The 24,069-nt window shown below is 44.8% G+C and overlaps 1 protein-coding gene across 1 annotated transcript in view; it reads right to left on the bottom strand.

Annotated features, from left to right (window-relative positions):
• Positions 1-10,672: 10,672 nt before the first annotated feature.
• LOC311102511 (chloride intracellular channel protein 4) overlaps positions 10,673-24,069 on the bottom strand; it is a 29,658-nt gene continuing 16,261 nt past the window's right edge. Inside the window, exons 2-6 of the mRNA XM_084143873.1 lie at positions 19,320-19,429; positions 15,805-15,930; positions 15,560-15,666; positions 14,229-14,410; positions 10,673-12,552 (exon numbers count right to left, since the gene is read on the bottom strand). Of these exons, the coding sequence (XP_083999999.1) occupies positions 12,388-12,552; positions 14,229-14,410; positions 15,560-15,666; positions 15,805-15,930; positions 19,320-19,429 (690 nt within the window). The 3' untranslated portion in view covers positions 10,673-12,387. The remainder of the gene's footprint in view (positions 12,553-14,228; positions 14,411-15,559; positions 15,667-15,804; positions 15,931-19,319; positions 19,430-24,069) is intronic.

Genomic DNA, 24,069 nt, shown 5'->3' with positions numbered 1-24,069 from the left:
CACCTCTTTAAGGAATACCTGGGATAGGATAAAGCAATCCTTCTACCCCCCCCCCCCACACACACAGCGGAGTCGCTCACCACCTTCCGGAGACATTTGAAACCCCACCTCTTTAAGGAATACCTGGGATAGGATAAAGTAATCCTTCTACCCCCCCCCCCACACACACAGCGGAGTCGCTCACCACCTTCCGGAGACATTTGAAACCCCACCTCTTTAAGGAATACCTGGGATAGGATAAAGTAATCCTTCTACCCCCCCCCCACACACACAGCGGAGTCGCTCACCACCTTCCGGAGACATTTGAAACCCCACCTCTTTAAGGAATACCTGGGATAGGATAAAGTAATCCTTCTACCCCCCCCCCCCCCCCCCCCCCCCCCCAAAAAAAAATTTGTAAAGTGGTTATCCCACTGGCTATAGGGTGAATGCATCAATTTGTGAGTCGCTCTGGACTAGAGCGTCTGCTAAATGACGTAAATGTGCCCTTGAGCAAGGCACTTAACCCTAATTGCTCCTGTAAGTCGCTCTGGATAAGAGCGTCTGCTAAATGACTAAAATGTAAATGTAAATGTAATGTCTCTCCCTCCCTCCATGCACGCAACCTTGGCGTCATCCTGGACTCCACCCCCTCATTTGACCACCACATAAGACAGACTGTCAAATCCTCATTCTTCCACCTCTGCAACATTGCCAAAGTCAGGTCCTCCTTCTCCCTTCCTGACACTGAAACCCTCAAACATGCATTCACCTCCTCCCATCTTGACTACTGCAACTCACTACTCTCCGGCATCAACTCAAGCTCCCACCATTAACTCCAAATGGTTAAAAACTCTGCAAGCCGACTCCTCCCCCACACTAAGTCCTGGCAGCACATCACCCCTGTCCTCCGTGAACTCCACTGGCTCCCTATCTCCCAACGCATTGATTACAAGATCCTCCTTCTGACCTACAAAGCCCTTCACCACCTTGCCCCTCCTTACCTCTCAGACTTTCTTCTCCCCCATCAACCCACACGTGCACTCCGTTCCACCACAGCAGGCCACCTTGTCATCCCCAGGCCGTAGCTCCAGTGCTTCGGCCTTCTCCAGGGTTGCTCCTAGGCTCTGGAACTCCCTCCCTTCAGCCATCTGTGACTCGGAGTCCATCACTATCTTTCAGTTCCCTCCTAAAGCCCTTTTTTAAGAATGTGTAAATACTGTACAATCCAGGTGTGCAAAGCTCTTAGAGACTTACACAGAAAGACATACAGCTGTAATCGCTGACAAAGGTGATTCTAACATTACCTCAGGGATGTGTATTCTTTTGTAAATGAGATATTTCTGTATTTCATTTTCAATAAATTTGAAAACAATTCTAAAAACATGTTTTCACTTTGTCATTATTGGGTATTGTGTGTAGATGGGTGAGAAAAAGTATCAATTTAATCAATTTTGAAATCAGGCTGTAACACAACAAAATGTGGAATAAGTCAAGGGGTATGCAACATTATCACAAAAGTATTCCAGCCTCAAAAATCTAAACCAGTCACAGACAAAAAGCCTTTTCTTTGTAATTGCTCTCACAGACAGACAGACAAGCCTATGAGTGTGCCTACCACTCATGAGGCAGGCATGAGTAATCAAAGAGGAAATAAGACGTAGCATCTGGGCAAGGACAAGCACAGCTCTACAGATCTGGGGCCAGCCCATTGTTCTGGCCTGCTATTGTTTCCTCCACTGCCTTCAGACTGGATACCAGCCCACTGCCCACCAAACATTATACAATACTGTACAGGGCTCAGACTCAGACAGGCTAGAGTGGGCAGACACTACCTTGCTGGGTGAGTGACAGGGGGGAGAGGAGGACGTTATGTCACGTCAGGTGTGTCACAGGTAGAGTAGCGGGGAGAAGAGGGAGGGTGCTGTCACATCAAAATGATAGACAAGAAATACTATAAAAAGGCAATTCAACATTAAACAACACATTATTACAGTATATCATGAATGCCACTTTATGAGGGATGCACAGCACAGTCTGTAATACCTACAGGTTTCATTCAGACCACCATAGTCCTTGTGCCCAAGAACGCCAAGGTAACCTGTCTAAATGACTATCGCCCGTAGCATTCACATCTGTAGCCATGAAATGCTTTGAAAGGCTGGTCATGGCTCACATCAACACCATCATCCCAGACACCCTGGACCCACTCCAATTCACATACCACCCCAACAGATCCACAGATGACGCAATCTCTATTGCACTCCACACTGCCCTTTCCCACTTGGACAAAAGGAACACCTACGTGAGAATGCTGTTCATTGACTACAGCTCAGCTTTCAACACCATAGTGCCCTACAAGCTCATCACTAAGCTAAGGACCCTGGGACTGAACATATCCCTCTGCAACTGGATCCTGGACTTCCAGACGGGACGCCCCCAGGTGGTGAGGGTAGGCAACAACACATCCGCCACGCTAACCCTCAACACGGTGGCGCATCAGGGGTGCATGCTTAGTCTTCTCCTGTACTCCCGCAGCCACGACTGAACCGGGAGTACATCCCTGTTCTTTACGAAGCATGTGATGTATAACATTTAATTTGATTTGACAGCAGACAGTGACTTTCATTGGGTCATCATCCATCAAATGCAGATAATTGTAAATGAGTATGATGCAATGGCTGACACTGTGGTCTACTACAGATGAGATGGTTCCAAGTTAAAGACATGCTCATTGGCACGTTTACAGGGAAAACTACAGCCCCCAATCTCAGAGGCTGCAGTTACAGAGCTTCAGAGGTAGAGGAGAGTTCGGGCCAAGGCACTGGAGTGGCACACACACATACACACATAGACCTGCTGATGACTGAGCAGACACAGCGCGTGGGGAAAATGGATACACACACTGAAATGCCTCTGTCTGGGGCAGACGAGGTGTTGATTTTTACTGTAACTAGCGGCAACCAGGCCAATGGAGCTGTTTAATATGGGCTGGAGAGAACGGGGGAGGCTCTCAGTTTTATGATCTGTGGAAAAAAAGACACATTTCCAACCGATGCTCCGTCCCAGGGTATGCGGTTGAGCCACAGGAGAAATGGACCCGCTGGGCTTCCGTAGCTCAATGAGTCTCCTGAGCATTGGGGCAGAGAGAAAACAGGGACTCTTCCAAAAATGGCACAGACACAAACACACACACACAGACAAACGTTTCTTTCCCGGCAGACATCTCTGGGGAAAAATGTGGTCACAAAGCGAAGGACCAGGAGCCTGAGGGAGAGCAGGACAGAGCAAGAGAAGGAGCAGGGACACGGTGGCTCTCTTAGGGACAGGCCTGGGGAGAAGGCAACACACCCACCAGGGACAGAACCTATAGGGGCAAGCTGGGGCAGGATATCCCATCCCAGTTCTGAACTCTCTATAGAGGATTTACTGGGCTGGTGTGAGAAGATCAAACCAATACAGTCATTTTCTGAGGCTGTCTTTCAGTTCAGTTTCTAGGCACTACATCAAGGAAGTATCGTGAAATACAGGTGTACTGGTGTGTGTGTGTGTGTGTGTGTGTGTGTGTGAGGGGCCATGCATGCATGTGTCGAATGTGTGTTTCTCTGTAAGTCTGTGTGTCGGAGGCTTAACCCATGGCTGTTGTTCCATCAAAGCCAGACTTACCCAAAAATCGCCATGATTTGAAACAGTGAGGCTACAGTGCTTTTCACTACAACCGAGAGGGACCTCACTCCAAATAAACAACTTTTATAAAAACAAGATGACCGCCTCTACGTCCCGGGAAACAGAACCAGACACAAGTGAACAACAAAACCGACCGGGCTCCTCCAACCTACGCTGCCTTTCAAGCCGTGCCAGCCCTGCGGCCCAGCTCAGGGTTCTGGTACCATATAACACTGATCCACTTCAGACCCTGTTCCAGATTAATCCTTCGCTCCATATCAACCCACCCTCCCCTCCATCGTTAAAGATACTGAACCACACCATTGTTCAACCTCCCTTTCTTACTTCAGGAGGTCCCGCGCAGAGCCAGAGCATTTACTGCAACATGTCCTGTGAGATTATCAGTAGACAGGGTTGAGTCTGGCCACAGCGATCACAGCTCCCTGCAACAAAGGAGCAGGCTAATCTTGACTTTGTGGAGGTCTTATGTTCAGAGCAGGCCTCCTGGTGAACTGACATCCTTCAGGAGTAACACTTGCTGTCTTATTAATGGTTAAAGCATTTCGCCTAGGCTTCTGTTACTTACTTAATTGAGGGCTAAAAGCCATTAGGAGAGACAACCTGCCTCAGACACTTACGGAGGCCCTGTGTATTGTCTACTATGGTAAAGCGGCAGGGCAATCGATATAGGCCGGGGTTTCCTTCCTTCTCCTCCTCCTCCAGTGTTCATTTTAAATGCGATGGCATCCATTATGGCTCCTGGCGAGTAAAGTAGACACCTTGGTTTAGAGATCAGAGGACTGAGAAACTGGGGGCGGAGGAGCACCTGCGGTAAGAGATCAGAGGTTCACTTTGGAGAATATCACACTGATTTCATGCGCCTGCTGTGATCTACTCCAGGGTTTCCTAAACTCGGTCCTGGGTGCACGTTTAGTTTTTTGCCCTAGCACTACACAGTTGATTCAAATAACCAACTCATCATCACGTTTTGATTGTTTGAAATCAGCTGTGTAGTGCTAGGGTAAAAACCAAAATGTGCACCTAGAGGGGCCCCCGGACCGAGTTTGGGAAACCCTGCTATGCTCTACTAAACTGTGCTATGTTTGACTGTACTCTATTCTACTGAACTATAGTCTTCTATACTCTACTCTTTTCTATTGAACACTCTACTCCACTGTAGTTCTCTATATTGTGTTCTGCTCTACACTAAAGCATTCTGACAGTATAATAATCTCCTCACCATATCTTTAAGTTGTGCTCCGAGTAAGTGGCCTAGTACTCTAGTTGTAGTTTCACCGTGGAGACTTGGTAGGGAGGGGTAGGAGCCGAGTGAGCCTTTCTCTTTAATAGCCCTGGCCTCTGCAGTAGCTGGCGTGAAATGAAAGCCAGCAATTTGGAGATGGATGGCAGACCCAGCACTTCAAAGACCTCTTTCCCCCTGTATATGCCACAGGTCTAAAAAGGGAACCTGCTAGTTCACTTTAGAACAAAGACACACACAAACACACTGACACGCACTCTCAGACACACACACGTCGGATTATCTGTTTGCTAAACATACTGGTGTTTCCTGGTTCTTTTCCAGGGCATAACCCTCTATGAGAATAACATGGATACTTTTTTGTTCTATATGCTAAAGACACGCACACAGGCTTAAACACACACACACACACACACACACACTCACACAGCAATAATTTGCTACATACCAGACAGATATGCCCTGAGGGCAACTCTGACACACTAGCGTAGCATATAAATTGCAAGGTAAATCTTCTTGTGGGCAGGAAAGAGGGGTGCTGACGGAGCAAGTCTTTTATGTCTAATAGTCTTTTGTTACAGACAAAACAAAACAGACTGCTATTGTAATCTCATAAAGCCACCCACACAAATGATCAGACATACCAATCAAGAAGAAGATACTTAACTCATGTAGAAGGCATGTAACTTATACACACACTTGCTGCAAAAGTGCTGACCATAGACGAGATATGGTTTCCCAGTGGTAGTTTCTTAAGTATGGGTAACTGCTAGCTGACTAAACTCAACGATTTACGATGGAGTTGAGCGACGACTAGTGTGGGCGGACTCGAGTCTGACTTCACATAAAATGAAGTTTTAATCAAACACTACGGATTTCAGCACCCAAAGAATAGCCCGCTATAACATAGAATGTAGGCGCTCCAGGCCGCCCACATTAGTCGCCACTCAACTTCATCGTAAATCATGGAGTTGAGTTTAATCGGCTAGGTAAATGCATACTTGGAGTGTGTCTGAAAGTGGGTGTTGCGAAAGAAGTGGGTGGATCAACAGCGATGGGTGTAACATCAGTAGGTGGATCAACAGCGATGGGTGTAACATCAGTAGGTGGATCAACAGCGATGGGTATAACATCAGCTCTCCATTATTGGTTAGACCAGCCATAGCCCGGAGCACCGCGGGTCAGCTTAATGTTTACATAGCAGGTTAGGAGACTTAGCGTGCAGCCCAATCACCCACGAAAAACTGTCTTGAGTGGCAACAAATCTGCCCAATTAGCCAATTCGCTTTCCATACACCGACTTCTGTTTATCCACCCACTTATTTCGCCACACCCACAACAGAGTATGCAGTTATCCATCGGTGAATCCCCAACCACCCCCTCGCCCGTACCAACTCGCTCGGAGGGCCCTCTGTTGTCACGTGTTGCTGACGAAACTCCGAGGGTGACTTACAGAGAGTGGCGATGGGATCACTAACCCCATCAACTTCTGGACACACTCCTGACTTGAATGATGCAATTCATGTTCCACTTTTAAATAATAAAAAGAGCATGAAATTCGAATTAACAAATCACCACTGTTGTTTTACAAGGTATAAACCTCAGTAACAGCTAAACATTTAATTTGGGAGGTATTTTATCTGTTACATGTGTCAAGTCTCGCAATCAGACATAAACAAATGCACGTGGCATAATTAGGCACACCTATCCATTCTTTTGTATGAAATTACACAAACTCCAAACATATCGCAGTGCGTGTCAGGATAGCACTTCGCTCTGAAGCCTGCAGCCTTGCTGCCTCGGTCGAAGTGGCTATCTGAGGGTCTAATTAGCCCCTACACCCTCGATAATTTTCACTCCCTCAGCTTTGGGACACTTGTGCAAATTGAGGCGTATGTGAATGCGCAAATGGGGGCCGGTAAGTGGGTGATTTGAGATTCAGCCCATGACTCCAGCTTCTGCCAGGTCAGGAAAACCATTCCCTCCAGGCTTGCTGTGGTACAGTGTCCTCTAGTGGGGCCTGAGGTGCTGTCTCACAGACCCCCCACCACAGACTGTAGTAGACCCCTCACTGCCAGGCCAGCACAGAGCCACACTCACCACAGCCCTGCCACAGTGTGTGAGTGAAGGGGCCAGGGGGGTGAGACCAGACCAGCTCACTGGGCGCCCTATCTCCCACAACAGTCACCCATGCCCTGCGGAGAAACCTACCCTCTCTCCCACATCTTAATAAACCCTCAAACAAACAGTGTGCACACAAACCCACCATGGTTAACTGCAGGCGATACGGCGAACGGCTCCTCTGAATAGAATATAAGTCTTTCCACTCATAGACCGCCCTGTTAAGAGGATGGAGGGGTGACACGGCGCCACAATGCCATAAGCTGTATGGTAACTGGCACAGACCTTGTATGTACGTACATACCCTTTAACGCTGTTGGCACCCTGCTGTGCCCCAGTCACATCTACTGTGTGTCACGGAGCCACTGGCACATTGTCCTCAATGGGAGACTGCAGGCCTGTAAATGTAGAAAAGTCACTCACTCACTGACACATTGCCAGAAACTGTCAACCATCAGAAGAAACATGTAACCAGTCAGTCAACTGCAGTTAACATCTGATATCCCAATAATAAAACATTGACTTCTGATATAAACCAAAACACATGCAAATCAAAACTTTGAAATACTTCATATGAAGATCTTAGCAGCACAGCAGAGAGACATACAGTAATTAGCCTACCCCCAACCCCCCAGGGGAAAAGGCCTATACCTCTGCTATTTATGGCCTATGCGGATAATAACAGACAAGGCCTCTAACACAGCCAAAAACGAATACATAAGTCAACTGAGCACGATACATGGTGCTTATGACTTTCATAAAGCCAGATAGAAAAACACACCTTGTTGGAGGATCAACATGTCCAACTCCCGGCGCTTTGCTTTCGCTAACAAGTCGCAGACGCCGTGTATCCATAAAGCCAACGCTGCCGAAGATGTACAGCGTAGATAAAGTGCATGGAAAGCATTATGGGACTGTGAGATTTACAGAACTGGAGTCAGGGAGGAATGTTTCTGCCCCGTCTCCTTCCAAGAACAACAACACACCGCGTGCCCGCCTTTCCAGAAGCGGACGCTTTTCGCGTCTCGGGTGGGTTGGTGCGTGTGAGGGGTGCGTTAACGTTTTTCAACAGGACAGCCTGGGCCTTTACAGTGAAAGCTCAACACTGTGCTTTGTATCGCGGACCGTGGCACAAATCAACGGTGAACAGCTCTTGGCAGCCAAAGTGGCAGCGCAAAAACGATCATGAAAATAATATTTGTCCATAAAAGTTAATTTAACACCAGTCTCCATGCCTCTAATATAAACCTGTTCTTCATCAGGAGTCATGGGATGCGAAAGGCCAGATAATGACTATGAATGGCATTTTGTTCCTTCAAGACGAGAGTATAAATCCACTTTAGACTGTCTGGCTCTATCAAACTAAATTGGACTCAACATAATTCAACTCTATTCAGTATAGAGAAGTGGGTAGATTTTTAAGATGGCCTGCTATCCCCTAATGTTGCCTTCCCATGCAAAGTCTTACATAAGATTAGGCCTAACTACAGACAATCTTGTGACAAACCTACATTTTTCACCAAACAAAGAGTGTGAAACATGGTCACATGGTAAAGCATCATCAGCAACCTGATATCCCATTCTAGGGCTAGGAGTGCTAAGGTAACCAGAGGGTTGCAGGTTTAAAGCCCAGTTGGGACATCACTATGTACCTTTGAGTGAGGTACTTTACTAGGGTAAATATTTATCCATCTGTATAAATGGGTGTTGTGGGGAACGTGTAAACTGTGCTGGCACTGCCCTGGATAAGGTCTAATGCCAGGTACAGACATAACACCTTACTGTGCTCTCAGATAAACCAGTCAGTCACTATGCTAACAAACATGAATTGTGTAAAATGGCAAAATATCTTTTTTCTGTTGGATTCTTATGGTGACAATAGATAACACATAAACAAAAGACATTCAGTTCTAAAGAACAAGGGTATTGGCTGAACAATTGTCTTAAGTACCTTTTTTTTTTTTTTTTTTATCCTTCAACCACTTGCTCAAAAACATAATTTAACACTATTCAAATGACCATATAGTAACCACAGATACACTCACAACATGGCATTGTCTCTCAGGAGAGAAGACCATTGCAGATCATGGTGACTGGCTCCCCCTGTTGGTCTTCCTCCCTGTTCTCACCCAGAGCAGAGCAGAGACTGGAACACAGCACAGGCTTACCATTTCGGACACACAACAACCCCTCCCTCACCCAAATTACACAATTACCCTAATACACTACACCAACCTCCCCCTAATGAGTGTGTGGTTTGACTCTAAATGATAGCCAGCCTTGTTTTGGTCAAACAGAGACACAGGCAGACAGACAGACGCACACACACAGCTCCAGTCCATCCATCTGTTTACGTCTGGGTGGATTTCCTCTATGTGAGTTATGAGGAGAGACTGTGTGGCAATGCTATTCAGCCAAAAAAGAGAATGTCTGGGAGTGAAACACAATACTTTAATGATCTGGAGGGCACCCAACTGTACGCCCACACACCTCTTCCTGCTTGCACAACTTTGGGGATTATCTGCGAGTAGAATTGACTTGTTTGTGCAGTGGAACAGAGGAGAATAAGAAGCAGACAGACTCCAAAACATAATGAAGCTGAAGGCTCAATTTGAAGGCGTCTTCAGGGGGAAGGATGGGTTGGACATTCATTCCACTATAGTGAAAACTATGAATAGATCAGTTAGTTAAAAAACTGGTCTTAGTCCAGCTCCTCTGTCTACCATCAATAACACATACTGTAACCAGTGGTGGAAAAAGTAGACAATTGTCATACTTGAGAAAAAGTATAGATACCTTAATAGAAAGTTACTCAAGTAAAAGTGAAAGTCACCCAGTAAAATACTACTTGAGTAAAAGTCAAAGTATTTGGTTCTAAATATACTTAAGTATCAAAAGTAAATGTAATTGCTAAAATATACTTATGTATCAAAAGTACAAATCATTTCAAATTCCTTACATTAAGCAAAGCAGACGGCACCATTTTCTTGTTTAAAAAATGTACGAATAGCCAGGAGCACACTCCAACAGTTTTTACAAAAGATACATGTGTTTAGTGAGTCCACCAGATCAGAGGAATTAGGGATGACCACGTGCTCTCTTGATCAGTGCATGAATTGGACCATTTTCCTGTCCTGCTAAGCATTCAAAATGTAATGAGTACTTTTGGGTGTCAGGGAAAAATGTATGGAGTAATAAGCACAATATTTTCTTTAGGAATGTAGGGAAGTAAAAGTAGTCAAAAAATATAAATAGTAAATGACAGATTTACTATTTAAAAACGACTTAAGTAGTACTTTAAAGTAGTTTTACTTAAGTACTTTACACCACTGCACATAACACAAGGAAATGCACAGTAACTGTAGGCCGCTAGGTCATTAGTCCAGTGGGGTGTTCCAGAAAGTAGGATCATTAAGTTAGCCAGCTAACTATGAAAAGCAGTCAAATATACATCTTGATTGTCTGATTCATTTAGGAAGCTAAACTTCTCTTGAATATGGGTTGTTGGTTAATGAGTAAATTATAGCATGCCAATTTCAAGTCTATATTCCTCGAAAATATAGTTGTTTTAGAATTTTTGGGACAGTTAGCTGGCTGATCCTGCTTTCTGGAACAACCCCCAGCAATCACGCCCACAAACCAGAGTCCCAATAATAGGTTTATTTCAATAATGTCAATATTGTTTAAAAACAAAGCCATGACATAGCCTGGATCTTTTCTTCTGAAATTGACATACACATTTCATAATTGTTGTGATTTTTGAAAACCATCTGAGCAAGAGGCCAGATAAGAATAAGGCCAGAGGAGATGTCTTCTAGTACTAAAACCCAAGCAGGTAAAAAAAAAGGCTTATTCTGAATAATCAAAACAAATATTTACAAATCCTTTTATAAAATTTGTATTACAACAAATGTCTGAAAGGATGGCAAAACATGGGGAGAAGAAACAAACCAATATATATTTTTGCTTTATCCACACTAAAGCATTTTGAAACTATGACAGAATACTACATTCACTACCGTTGAGAGCATTCTAAATAATGAGAAAAGGAAATCCTAAATGATGGTCATTACATTACCATTCTCCTCTCCCCAATGCCTTTTCTCATAAATATAGTGTCACCTTTTCTGCTGCCTGATCGCACATTGGGGTTCTTCTGTATGCTATAGCAGAAAGCGAGACGGCAAGTGTGTGTTTTCATTTACTTCACTAGTTTAGATAACAGGAGTCATTCAATCCACAGTGAGACCAGAATAATGTCCCCTTTTTGGTGGCAGAAGTGTAATATAAACTACCACTGCTACCAGCACAACACAAGCTAAAGACTTCCCTTCATACCTTACAGGAGAGAAAAAAATGTTATTTTTGGGCAAATTGAGCTTTACTGCCAAGAGTGTCAGTGTCTATATGGAGCAGTGATATGAGGCAACGCAGTGATGAAGGACAGTTTGTATTCCCATAGAAGTCCAAATGGTTGGTTTTGTTTGCTACATATTATCTAATATTTCATGCATCGTAGGTTCCCTTGTCCTGAGCTGAAAACATGTCATCTAAGGACTTGGTACAGGTACATCTCTAAGCCTACTGTAGACTGAGCTCAGCTAGCATAATTGACATGGATGTTTGCACCCATGTGTCCACATACAAGGTTATGGAGTAAATGGTATCAGAGCATGGACAACAGGTAGCCTTAACTGTATTATAGTTATTCCAATTGACTCAAGCAATGCAACAGTAAAATGAAGCATATCGCACTATGTCGTCAAACTCTGTGGTTTGGCCTAGCGTCTAATGCACTACATGCAGTGAAACCTGCCCTCATTTACCCTCTAGAGCCAAAAACACTGAAGCTTTCAACACTGTTTAAACCAACTCCTTAGCCAACACACAAAATCAGTCTTGTAATGGTCATTATCATAGCAAGCCTAAAAAGCAAATCAATATTCAACAGACAACAGAAAAAAACGCTTGTGACCATATTCCCGTGTGGAATCAGAGGGTCAGCCGGAAGGCCACTTTATAAGGAGTGTGTGTTGATGGCCCTCCAAAACTGATAAGCTCGGATACACACCAGCCTGCGTCCAATCTGGCAGGTATCTCGACCATCTCGCCAGTCAGACGCCTCGAAACAATCATCATTAAAAAAAAGACAACAAAAAAGCAATAAACAAAAGCAATGGACCTTTCTGAGCTTCTTCATGTACTCAAGAGATCTTCCAAAAATAAAAAGAGAAAAGTAGGAACAAAGAGATTCATGCATTAGGTTTGCTTTAACTGAGGAGTCCATAGTTCTTTCTCGTGTCTGAACAGACCAGTCCCAGTGCTGGGGAGGGGTAGGGGGGCGTGGATGTGGGATGGGCCTATTTGACCAGCCTCTTGGCCACGTCTTGGTAGGCGATCTCAATCTCTTTGTCACTGGGGCAGGTGTTGGTGAACTCCTCGCGTGTGTAGGCGTTCTGCAGGTACTGCCAGATGCCAGTCATATCCTTGGGAATGTCAAAGCCTCTGTACTTTTTGGTCACCACCTGTGGATGGAGGGGGACATTGATGAAGTAAGTTAGTCTCAGAACAAACTTTTAGAGAACCCGTCCCTCTATAGGCCAAGAGTGGTACAACATGACTTGAGTAGCAGAATGGCATGCGCTACCAAGATACTCATGCATAAGATGTTTTGCAAACACCAGCATTCCAGCATTGTGCTACCTTATCAGCAAAGGTAGCTTTGATGAGTGATCACTATAATAGTCCACTATAATAGTAGGTCGGGCTCACTTGGGGAATAATGGCGCCGGAGGAGATGGCTGCCGTTGTACGGGCTCCTAACCAATTTTGTAAGTAAGCATTTCACACTATGTCGTCAAACATTGTATTGTATTCTAGTTTGGGAAACCCTGGCCTATACAACAAGTTATTGCTCACATATACCCTGAACAAAAATATAAAACGCAACATGTAACAATTTCAAAGATTTTACTGAGTTACAGTTCATATAAGGACATGAGTCAATTGAAATAAATTAATTAGGCCCTAATTTATGGATTTCACATGACTGGGCAGGGGTGCAGCTATTGGTGGGCCTTGGAGGGTATAGGCCCACCCACTTGGCAGCCAGGCCCACCCACTGGAGAGCCAGGCCCAGCCAATTAGAATTAGTTTTTCCCCACAAAAGGGCTTTATTACAGACAGAAATCCCCCCGAAGCCGGATGTGGAGGTCCTGGGCTGGCGTGGTTACACGTGGTCTGTGGTTCTGAGGCCGGTTGGACATACTGCCAAATTCTCTAAAACGACATTAGAGGCAGCTTATGGAAGAGAAATTAACATTAAATTCACTGGCAACAGCTCTGGTAGAAATTCCTGCAGTCAGCATGCCAATTGCACGCTCCCTCAAAAACGTCTAACATCTCACACACACATCTGGCTCATTTGGTTGTGTATTCTATTTAATACAGGTATCGTCATGCAAAATGTATCCAACGAGACCCCATTGAGTTGTTTGGTGGCCATATTGGAAAAATACTTCTGTGTATCTACAAATCTTTAAAAAAAAAACTGTTTTAACTGTGTGTGTGAAATTTGGTGCCTCTATCAGCAAAGTTACAATCCAAAAACATAGTTGCCCCACTATATGGAATGCTATGGCTAAGCTTCCATTATTCTAATGTCAATGGCATAATATGGGCGATTTTTAAACAATAGTTGTAGCTGGTGCTTTCAAAGTTGGTTATATTTTCAGAATCACTTGTCAAACAATGTTAAAATGTATCAGGGTTTCCTTTTTAAAGCAAAGGTAATTATGATATGTACCCCAGAGGTCAAAGGTCAAAGTTCTGTTGACCTGAACATTCAGAAAATGTGTCTGATGGATAGCTGTGAATCAAAGCTTTCCAATTATATATGGTTAAAGGGTATACGTGAGCAATAACTTATTGTATACTGACATTGTCTGTAATAGGGAAAAATTAATGGGAAGGAGGAATGGATGAAAGAAAGTGATAACCGGAGAAAGCTCCACTTGCTGCACTATTATTACACATTTTCCAACTCCAGGAACATAGACCTTCACAGAAATCACTATGAGACATTGGCACCCCAAGTGAGCCCGAAGAGCCATATTTGGGGGTCTGGCTCATGGACTATAAGGACTCTGCTAACTCAGCTGTAATGTATGTGTAATATCCTGTTTAACATCCTCAGTCTCACCTTGACAATGTGCAGCTTGGGCAGGAGGTTGCAGTCAGCCAGTGTCATCTCGTCACCATCCAGGAACTTGCGAGTGGAGATTTTGATGTCCTCAATGCTGTTGTGGTCGATCTCGTCAGGCAGCGGGGAGCGCAGGTACTCATCCAGCTTCTGCAGTGTCTTCAACAGCCCACGCTCCAGACCTACAGCAGAAAAAGGAAAATTTATCATCTCTCATTACACTATCGCAACAACTGTCACCTGCATTATAGCATTCACAAACCAGCCTGCCTGCATTGTGTTGAATATTCTGGACCCCTTTCCAAACAAACACTACAGGAAACATACAGCAGAGGGCAGCATTGCATAGCAAGATGGCAGAACTAGAGCTGCCTTGCATAAATACTTTCAGACATTCCTCGCTCCCAGTTTTGGCATTTTCTTGAGCCCCCAAATAAGGTGTGGTCCATGCAGCCAACATAGATAGCAGGGGATGGACTCATTGTGGTTTATTGAGCAAAGTCTACTGATTTGAATGCAGCGTATGTAGCCAGTTGGAGAGAATGTGACAAGGCATGTGTTTTACATTTACAGTCTTATAAATAGGGCATGCTTATCATTCAGATATGACTGTCAGCAGTAGTGTTGACATAGCCCAGAAGGAATTCAAAGCCAACCATCACGATGGATCAATATTACCGCAGGGTGGCGAATAGAAACCATACCATCCAAGATACCAAACAACATGAACTGATACTGTATGTCATAAAACAGCTGACCCCAGATTAACATGGCATACAGACAGAGAAACATTAGCCAATATGACTGAGGCAAAGCTACAGTATACTGTCATCTGTTGTCTTGTACAAATCATGTCTTCCCATGGTCATAACACAATATGATTGTTGTGTTATCAACTAGTTTTTATAAGGCAATTTATCATCTATAGCTGTGGCATGGCTGTTAAACCAAAGCTAGGGAAGACAAGAGAGGTGCTTTGAGCTCATGTCCAGGCCATCTCTCTCTGTTGTTTTTACCAGGCTGTTTGGATGTTTTTTTAGACAGCCCAGCCAGGTGACATGGGAAACAGGGGAAGGAATGAGCCTGGGGACAGAGAGAGGCCACCCCAGAGAACAAAAGCACTGTGTTCCCGTGTCAGACCCACACTCTCACCCAGCCACCAATCACCTCAGGCTACCGCTGTTGCCTAGCAACCACAGAACTCTTCCTGCGCCACTAGTGTGACTCAATTTCTGAGTATTGCTCGTCCACTGACTTTTGAGTAGTAACCTGGAACTAAACTTTGTGTGTGTGTATAATATATATCTGTTGTGTAGGGAGAGGAAGCTCACCCTCGTTGGCATCTGGTTTGGAGTTCTTGATGAAGGCTGAGAACTTGGCAAAGATGTCCATCCCAGTGGTGTTGGACTCAGGGTGTCTGGCGCCAAGCTTGGTGAACCTACACACACACACACACCTGGTTAGATCTGACAAGCAGAGTGTATACTGTATCGTAGGTATCTACTCGTGGAGGCAGTGTGATGTGAAGTGCCTAGTGGGTGTAACAGCCCGTTGCCAACCAGACCAGACGACTCACTTGGGTGGGCTGAGGACATCCTCCAGGAACTCCTCGATCTTGTTGACGTCGGTCTTGACCTCCCCGTTGAAGGTGATGAAAGGAGGGTGTGTGCCTGGGGCCAGGTTCTGGAGGTCTGCAGGCTTCCTGGGGAGCAGAGAAGAGAGGGGATTTAGTGGGCATGTCACAACGCACTAATAAATACTCAAAATCAGCCAAATGCAATGCATATCTTATACTGTGTTAAGAGGTAGCCTGGCGGGTAGGAGCGTTGGGCCAGTAACTGAAAGCTTGCTGGATCGAATCCCTGAGCTGACAAGGTAAATATCTGTCGTTCTGCCCCTGAGCAAGGCAGTTAACCCACTGTTCCCCGGGCGCCGATGACGTGGATGTCGATTAAGGCAGCCCCCCTCACCTCTCTGATTCAGAGGGGTTGGGTTAAATACGGAACACACATTTCAGTTGAATGCATTCAGTAGGAATAACTGACTAGGTATCCCCCTTTCCTTCATGTTGTTGAAATGTCTGTCTTGTTTGTATGGATGACTTTGCTGCAAAACCAAGTTCCCCCTGGGGATAATAAAGTTTTATACTACAAAACTGAGCCATCACAGATTACTCACTAATCTATCCCTTTATATCCCTATAATCCATCTAGTCTTTATCTAGTCTTTAAAAATAATCAACAATCATTAAAGCATTATTCTGTGTCTCCCCCAGGGCCCAGTTCTATTGCTTTTGCAGATCAGTGGGCTGTGGCCCATAGACAGGACACAATTCCCTGTCCCAGTTCCATGCTAGACTGTTCCAGACCACTCTATCCCTCTACAGCCATCCCCCCTCAGACACCCTGGGCTGGACTTTATTTTCAACCGGGTGATGTATGCGCCTGTGAGTTTGTGCATGTGTCCGTGTCCATTCTTCTGTCCGCAGTGCTCAGAGCAGGCTTCTTTTGTTCCAGATGTCTCTGGGAGGTGAGATATGATGAACACACAGAACATAATGAGTGTGTGATGAATGACCCATCAACAACACAAAGCCCTGAGTCATGTTTCATAATCATCAAACAAAAAAATACATAAATGAATTTCAAAGTAAAATCAGAAAAAACAAAATTATTGTATCTGGTTTGTCGTGTCTGAGCCAATTCACAAAAAAAAGTTTGCCGCAAATTAACTTTGATGCAGAGAACTGCCTACCACTGATCTATATATAGAGACTGCTTCACTTGCAGGCCATGTCACCATGCAATGTTATGTGCGAAGTACAGTGATTAAGGTCTCCCTACAAGGGGAGATGTGAAACAGACTCGTAAGACCAACTAGTCACAGGGGCCCCCAAAAACAGGAAGTGACCTCAACCCTTTGGCATGAGCACAGGAAGCACCCTCGCCCCATGGCATCATTAAGGAACAGGGGGAGGGGGTAAGTGTACTCTGAAAAATATAAATAAAAATGCTTTAATATGTTATTCAAAGAATTGAGCCAAAAAGGCTTTTTTAATAGTTTTCCATAGCAAGGTCACAAAACTTAAGATTATAAAATGTACTGTCCTTTAGTTCCATACAGCAATAAAAAGGGATAAAATAGGACATATTTGTGCAATACTTTGCCTCTTTCTGTTGACACACTACTGTGTGGAAAAAGTGAACCCTTTATCAGTCGTCTAAAAAAGGCCAAAGCAGTATGTGGTCAGAACAGCTGAACAAAGACATGTTTGACAAAAGAGGGGAAAACAGACACTTAAGTGGGCGGACACCCTCCACTGCCTTTTACAAGACCTCTGGAAGCTCGTTTCGTCTTACACACCCTCACACACAGACATAGATACATGTGCAAATACATTCACAGATAGCCAAAGACACAACATCCCGGTGCCTCCAAAAGTAAAAGAGAAGGTTGCTCTGTGTACTACCCAGTCTTGTCTTGTTTTGTTTCCAACTCTAGATTACCCACAGGACCAACCCTGGCAGAGGTAGCAGTGTTTGAGCTTTCTCAGGAGAAGAGATTCTAAGCGATGCATAAGTATCTGCATGGCTGAGCTATCCCCTTTACAACACTTCATCAGAGTGCCTGCAGTATACTATACTGTCAGTCAGACAGCAATGATGAAAGGCCCATGGAAATCAAGAGTCCATTTCTATATCTGAAAATAATCACACATACTGTATGGCAACAGCCCTGGCCTGGGAAGAGGAAAAACAATCAGGAAGTGTTTAGATGATGCATTGAGGGATATAGTCCCGTGTAGCTCAGTTGGTAGAGCATGGCGTTTGCAACGCCAGGGTTGTGGGTTCGATTCCCATGGGGGGCCAGTATGAAAATGTATGCACTCACTAACTGTAAGTCGCTCTGGATAAGAGCGTCTGCTAAATGACTAAAATGTAAAAATAATGGTTGGGTAAGGAGCTGCCAGGCAGCCTTCTACAGAAAATGGGCAAGGAAGTTTGCTGCAGTTTCAGCCAAGACTAAATAGTGTTCAAATTACTTTGGGAGGGGAAGATGATCCTTTTAGATTCTGCTTTGATCCTTTTAGATTTTGCTTTGATTTTAGAGTAAGAAAAATACAATTTACCCCCAAATCTAGGGAGGAAGTGATTACAACCTCAAATAGCCTCTCCAGAACGCAGCTTGTTTATTTTCCAGATTTCCCCGGGTTGGGAAAGGTCATGGGAAAACCAAATAAGAAGTAAGGGCGGTGAAAATGTTTGAGGTGGGGTTGGATCAAAGTGTTAGTGGAGAGCCCAGAAAAGCTCTGGGAGGCAATGAGAGAGAAGAGAGAGAGAACATTCCCCTGGCCCTCCAGGAGCAGAGGAAGAGTAGAAGGCTGATCCCTTCTGGGGGAATGAGCTAGCTAGTGTTACTAGGTGGTGGAGGAGAAGCTAGCTAGTGTGATGATGGAGGAGCTAGCTAGTGTGACGTGGTGGTGGAGGTGCTAGCTAGTGTTACGTGGTGGTGGAGGAGCTAGCTAGTGTTACGTGGTGGTGGAGGAGCTAGCTAGTGTTACGTGGTAGTGGAGGAGCTAGCTAGTGTTACGTGGTGGTGGAGGAGCTAGCTAGTGTTACGTGGTGGTGGAGGAGAAGCTAGCTAGTGTAACGTGTTGGTGGTGGAGCCAGCTAGTGGGACGTTGTGGTGGAGGAGCTAGCGTGATGTGGTGGTGGAGTGAGTGCTCTAGCTAGTGTAACGTGGTGGTGGTGGAGCCAGCTAGTGTGACGTTGTGGTGGAGGAGCTAGCGTGACGTGGTGGTGGAGTGAGTGCTCTAGCTAGTGTAACGTGGTGGTGGTGGAGCCAGCTAGTGTGACGTTGTGGTGGAGGAGCTAGCGTGACGTGGTGGTGGAGTGAGCGCGCTAGCGTGACGTTGTGGTGGAGGAGCTAGCTTGACATGGTGGTGGAGTGAGTGCACTAGTGTGACGTGGTGGTGGAGGAGCTAGCAAGTGTGACGTGGTGGTGGAGTGAGTGAGAAGGCTAGTGTAACGTGGTGGTTGAGTGAGCAAGATAGCTAGTGTGACGTGGTAGCGTGTAGTCTCCCTCACTCACCTCTTCAGGTCCACTGTGGTGACATTGAAGACCACTCCCTTTAGCCACAGGATCATGAAGAGTCTCTGGGAGAAAGGACAGTTCCCGATGCTCTCGCCATCACTTCCCGCCTACGAGAGAGCAAGGGAAGAAGGTTAGTTTAGTTAAGATTACATCAGCATTATTTACAGATAATGGATGACACTCGCATGACATTGTATCTGTATGATAGGCTCCTGTAAAACCAAAGATGGCTGCATGGATTAGAGAAGTGGTTCTCAAACTTTTTGACCCGCAAGTGGTTCAAACCTCGAGACCCCCGCACACGCAAACAATCTCTGCGCAAATGTAGCCTGTCATTATAGCTAACGGTGATGCATTTTCAAAAAGCAAGATAAAGAAAGACTGTTTTACACCTGCATTTTGAGCTGAATGTAATTCATGTTAGCAGCCAATATCAACTAGGGATATCATGTCATTTCTCTGGAGTCCAGAGCAGGATCGGATGGAAAGCATGGTCTGTCTGTAGCCTTTTTCTTCCTCACAAATATCGTAATAAATTCGCCAGAATGTTACATTTTCATCCCATAATTATTGAAAGCAGTGTGATCTGAATTATGAAAATGATCAATGAAAAATCGGCAGGCAGCCCATTGTTCTGTCAAAGACGCATCTGTAGCAGACTGAAACGAGTGCTCTCTAGTCACTAATCTGGATATGCGCCCACCATGCTGATGACTGGTCAACAGTCAAGATGCGGTTCTGAACCACAGATGTTTTTTTGACAAGAATTTGGTGCAGTACCGCAGGTCAGTGTTAGTAACCAGATCGAATAGGCAAAGACATAAATCTCCAATACAAATATACACTGCGTGTACAAAACATTAGGAACACCTGCTCTTTCCATGACAGGTGAAAGCTTTGATCCCTTATTGATGTCACTTGTTAAATCCACTTCAATCAGTGTAGATGAAGGGGAGAAGACAGGTTAAAGAAGGATTTTAAAGCCTTGAGGCAATTGAGACATGGATTGTGTATGTGTGCCATTCAGAGGGAGAATGGGAAAGAAAATATTGAAGTGCCTTTGAACGGGGTATGGTAGTACTGTAGGTGCCAGGCGCACCGGTTTGAGTGCGTCAAGAACTGCAACGCTGCTGGAATTTTCATGCTCAACAGTTTCCAGAGTCCATGTCCCAACGAATTTAGGCTGTTCTGAGTGCAAAATAAGGGTGCAACTCAATATTAGGGTGGTGTTCCTAATGTTTTGTACACTCAGTGTATATAGTCTATTAAAATACTGTCTGTTTCACACTCGGGACCCCCAGTTTGAGAAATACTGGATTAGAGGCAGGGAATCAAACATGGCTGACAAAGATCTAAATGGGTCTTGTAAGCTGATCACAATAAAGTCAAGGTTGAGCCTTAAATGCAAGCGTCTTGGAACACTAACATTATCAGACCTCGATTGTACAATTTCCAATGACCAGGGGTGTTTTACTGCACTGACTCAGCACAGGCCTATTTTGAGCAGACAATGATTCTTCCACACGGTTGCGAGACTAGCTCCCCGACACCCAGAGAGCAGGCTGACCTCTGTCTCAAACGCTTTAGCACACTTCCACAGCCGCCTCCATTCATCCACACTGACAGTCAGCCAAGTGGAACACAAACCCCTGATGTGACTAAAAGGGAGCAGGACAGCTTCTTGTGTTTCATTAGACCATGTATTTGAGTGGGAGGGGAAGGATGATATGTCTGACAGTGCTTAATCAGCCTGCTCATCCTTCACTGTGAGACAATCACATCTTTTGAGTTGTAAAACAACATTTAGTTCTTAGAAGAACGATGATGGACAACCTGTTATCCAAAACAAGAAACCGGGCCAAACTACTGTTATCAGACAATCTCTGGACATGGGGAAAAATGAGGAACTACCCACTAGTAGAGATCCATCACCACACAGGGAATTTTCCCTTCCTCAAATAGATCGGCTACTTTCACCTCCACTGTATGACAAACTACTACTGTGCATTAGAATAGTGTACACACAGACCTCCAGTCCAAGCAGTAAAAAGGAGGCAGTGAGGAGAATATTCTAAACACTCCGCTGGCAGACACAGTGTCCTATAAACACACCAGACCAGAGATCTCTCCAACTACCACCGCTAGCAAACTCTCCCCCTCACCCACTCCCTTTCTCCCCCTCAAGCTGGTCCATATCAACAGGACTCTTCAGTACAGGCAAGTGCCAGTATCCAGCTTTGGGTGTGTGTGTGTGTGTGTGTGTGTGTGTGTATTAGTAATAGATGTGGGAGTGAGGAAGAGATGGGAGATCAAAGAAAATGAGTTTAATGCAACTATCCTCCCCTCATGTAATATTAATATGTTACACGTGTACAGTAATTACTAATTAGGAAAGTGGGTAAGACTTTATTTGGATTGTCTGTAGAACATCTACAGACTAACTATCAGTAACATTTTAACTAACTAACCCTAACCCTTATCCTAACCCCAAACTTAACCCTTACCCTAACCCTTATTCTAAACCCTAGCCTTAGCAAGCAGTTGCTTATCAACAGATAGTATGACCATCTGTAGAGTATCTACAGATGGACTATCCAAATAAAGTGTGACCGGAAAAGTGAAATGAAATATTAATGAGTAAAGATCTTGTGTAAGCAAACATACTATAGCTGGAAAAGCCAGTAGCCTTTGATTTGACTTCTACTAGTAAATAGTAAGAGTATTTTCAGTTTTAAAACCAGCTCATTCTGAGTTTGTGCTTTGATTTCTGGCATTGACAGCGATACAACACTACTCACATCATCTTGCTACTGTCACTATTGATCTCATCAATGTATTTTCTGACATCAGTCCCACTTCATTATGTTTTTTCCTCTTTTAAGAGGATCAACTCAAGCATAGTCTCAGCCCCTTTCATACGGTCCGAATCTTCCCCCTTTCCAGATTTACACAACTGGTTATGGAGTGCTCCGTAGAGACAGTGAGCTCAGAGGAAGGCCATTCTCAGAGCCAGTTCATTCTGAAGAATGGCCAGTATTCATCCATTCAGAAGGGCAGGGACTGAAGGTCATCGGAGCATTGACGAAAGGAATTTCTTCCCTCTCCAACTGTAACAAGTCTTCACTAAACTGAATGGTTGCATGTTCCCTCTTGGATCTGTGTACTTTGTATCTGTAGATATCCTTTCGCATATCCATCCTCCTCTCCATATTTCTTTCTCTGGTGCCCCCTTCCCTCTGACCAGTGCAGAGGGTATCTTGAGGAAAATTCCTCTCAGATTCAGCCCCATTCCAACGTCAAAGACATGCATACACTAATTAAAATAGCATACCACAGACTTTTGAGTTATGGACTGACAGACCTGTGCCAACATAGGGCTGGGCTTTATGGAACATTAATAAAATCGTATTACTTCACATGGAGCTAACGTCCCCCTCTACCACTAGAAATATGTCCATAAATAAAATCAACAAGAAAATAAATACGTAGCCAAAATTGAAAATGTATTTTTCTGTTTTACTTTTTTTTTGTAGAGGCACGGCCTAAAGTGGTCCTATGAATGAATAGGGGACTTCCCAGACTGTTCCAGGCAGGGTGTCCAGCTAGCAGCACCCTGCTGGTGTGTACAGCCAGTCTGCTGATTCTCACTCTCTCTCTCTGTGGTGTGAAGGTCCAGTGTGTTCTCTCCATTTGATCTGCCTGCTGCTAGAGGCTGGAGCTGCTGTTCTATCTGTTGTTAGAGCTCAATTCAATATCTCAAAAGGTTGGATTAGATCACAACCTTTGTTCAATGTCCCCTCCGTATGATTCCATTCCTGTCCTGTGTATGAAAGGTTAGCTATCAAATCGTATTGCTCTGTTTGAAACCTCAGGTAATTGTTAGCTACCAAGAGTTCAGAGAGATGACTTCTTGTTGGTTACTATGTGTTAGGGGTAGGAATGACAGTATGACATGGTTACTGTTCCCATGATGATGGAGAACAGACTCGCATGACATGCAGCCCATAATAAAGAGGGGATTATCATTTCACAGAGGTATCCATGTGAACGGCATCTCTTTGAGAATAAAATGGTACGTAGACATAAAAGACATGGATTTCAGCCATGTTCAGTATATGAATGGCGTGAGCAGCAGATTTAGGGGTGAGCTAAATCAAAGCCAGTGCTCAGAGATGGCCAGCCACGGTAGAGCAGATGAGAAAGCCAAACTCTGTCAGTCAGAACATGGCAGGGATCCTGTCCACTGGAGGCTGCAGACTGCTAAAGCAGAAAGCAGACATCAAAACAGGCCTTGGTCTGATCTTCCAGGTACACACATATCAGAGCTGCAGAGAGCCAAGCCCTAGTCTGCTACTGCCACAGACTCCCTGCAGCCCTGCCTTCTCTGAGACGGAGGGAGCGAGCGGAGGGTGGGAGGGAGGGAGATCGAGAGGAAGAGAGAATGGTGGAAAATGAGGGAAGACAGAAATAGACTGGTCGATTAGCATAAATCTAGTTAAGGAGAAAGGGAGACAAAAATAATAGATTGAGTGGATGAGAAGGGTCTAGGGGAAAAGAAAGCAGAGCACAAGCCACACTCGGCATTATTCGCTTCAGAAGTAGCGTGCTGCTTGGTGCTCTCCTCTTACCCTCCCCCATCCTGGGCCCCTCAGTAGAGGCAGGGGGTAGAAACTATTCCGTAAATGTCCTCTTGGTCCTGCCAAGGAGGGTAAGGATGCTTGTAGCGGTGCATTTCTTCTGTACGTCC

The sequence above is a fragment of the Coregonus lavaretus genome (assembly GCF_964263955.1).
Source record: "Coregonus lavaretus genome assembly, chromosome: 27".
NCBI lineage: Eukaryota > Metazoa > Chordata > Actinopteri > Salmoniformes > Salmonidae > Coregonus > Coregonus lavaretus.
This window is presented reverse-complemented; position numbering and strand designations above follow the sequence as displayed.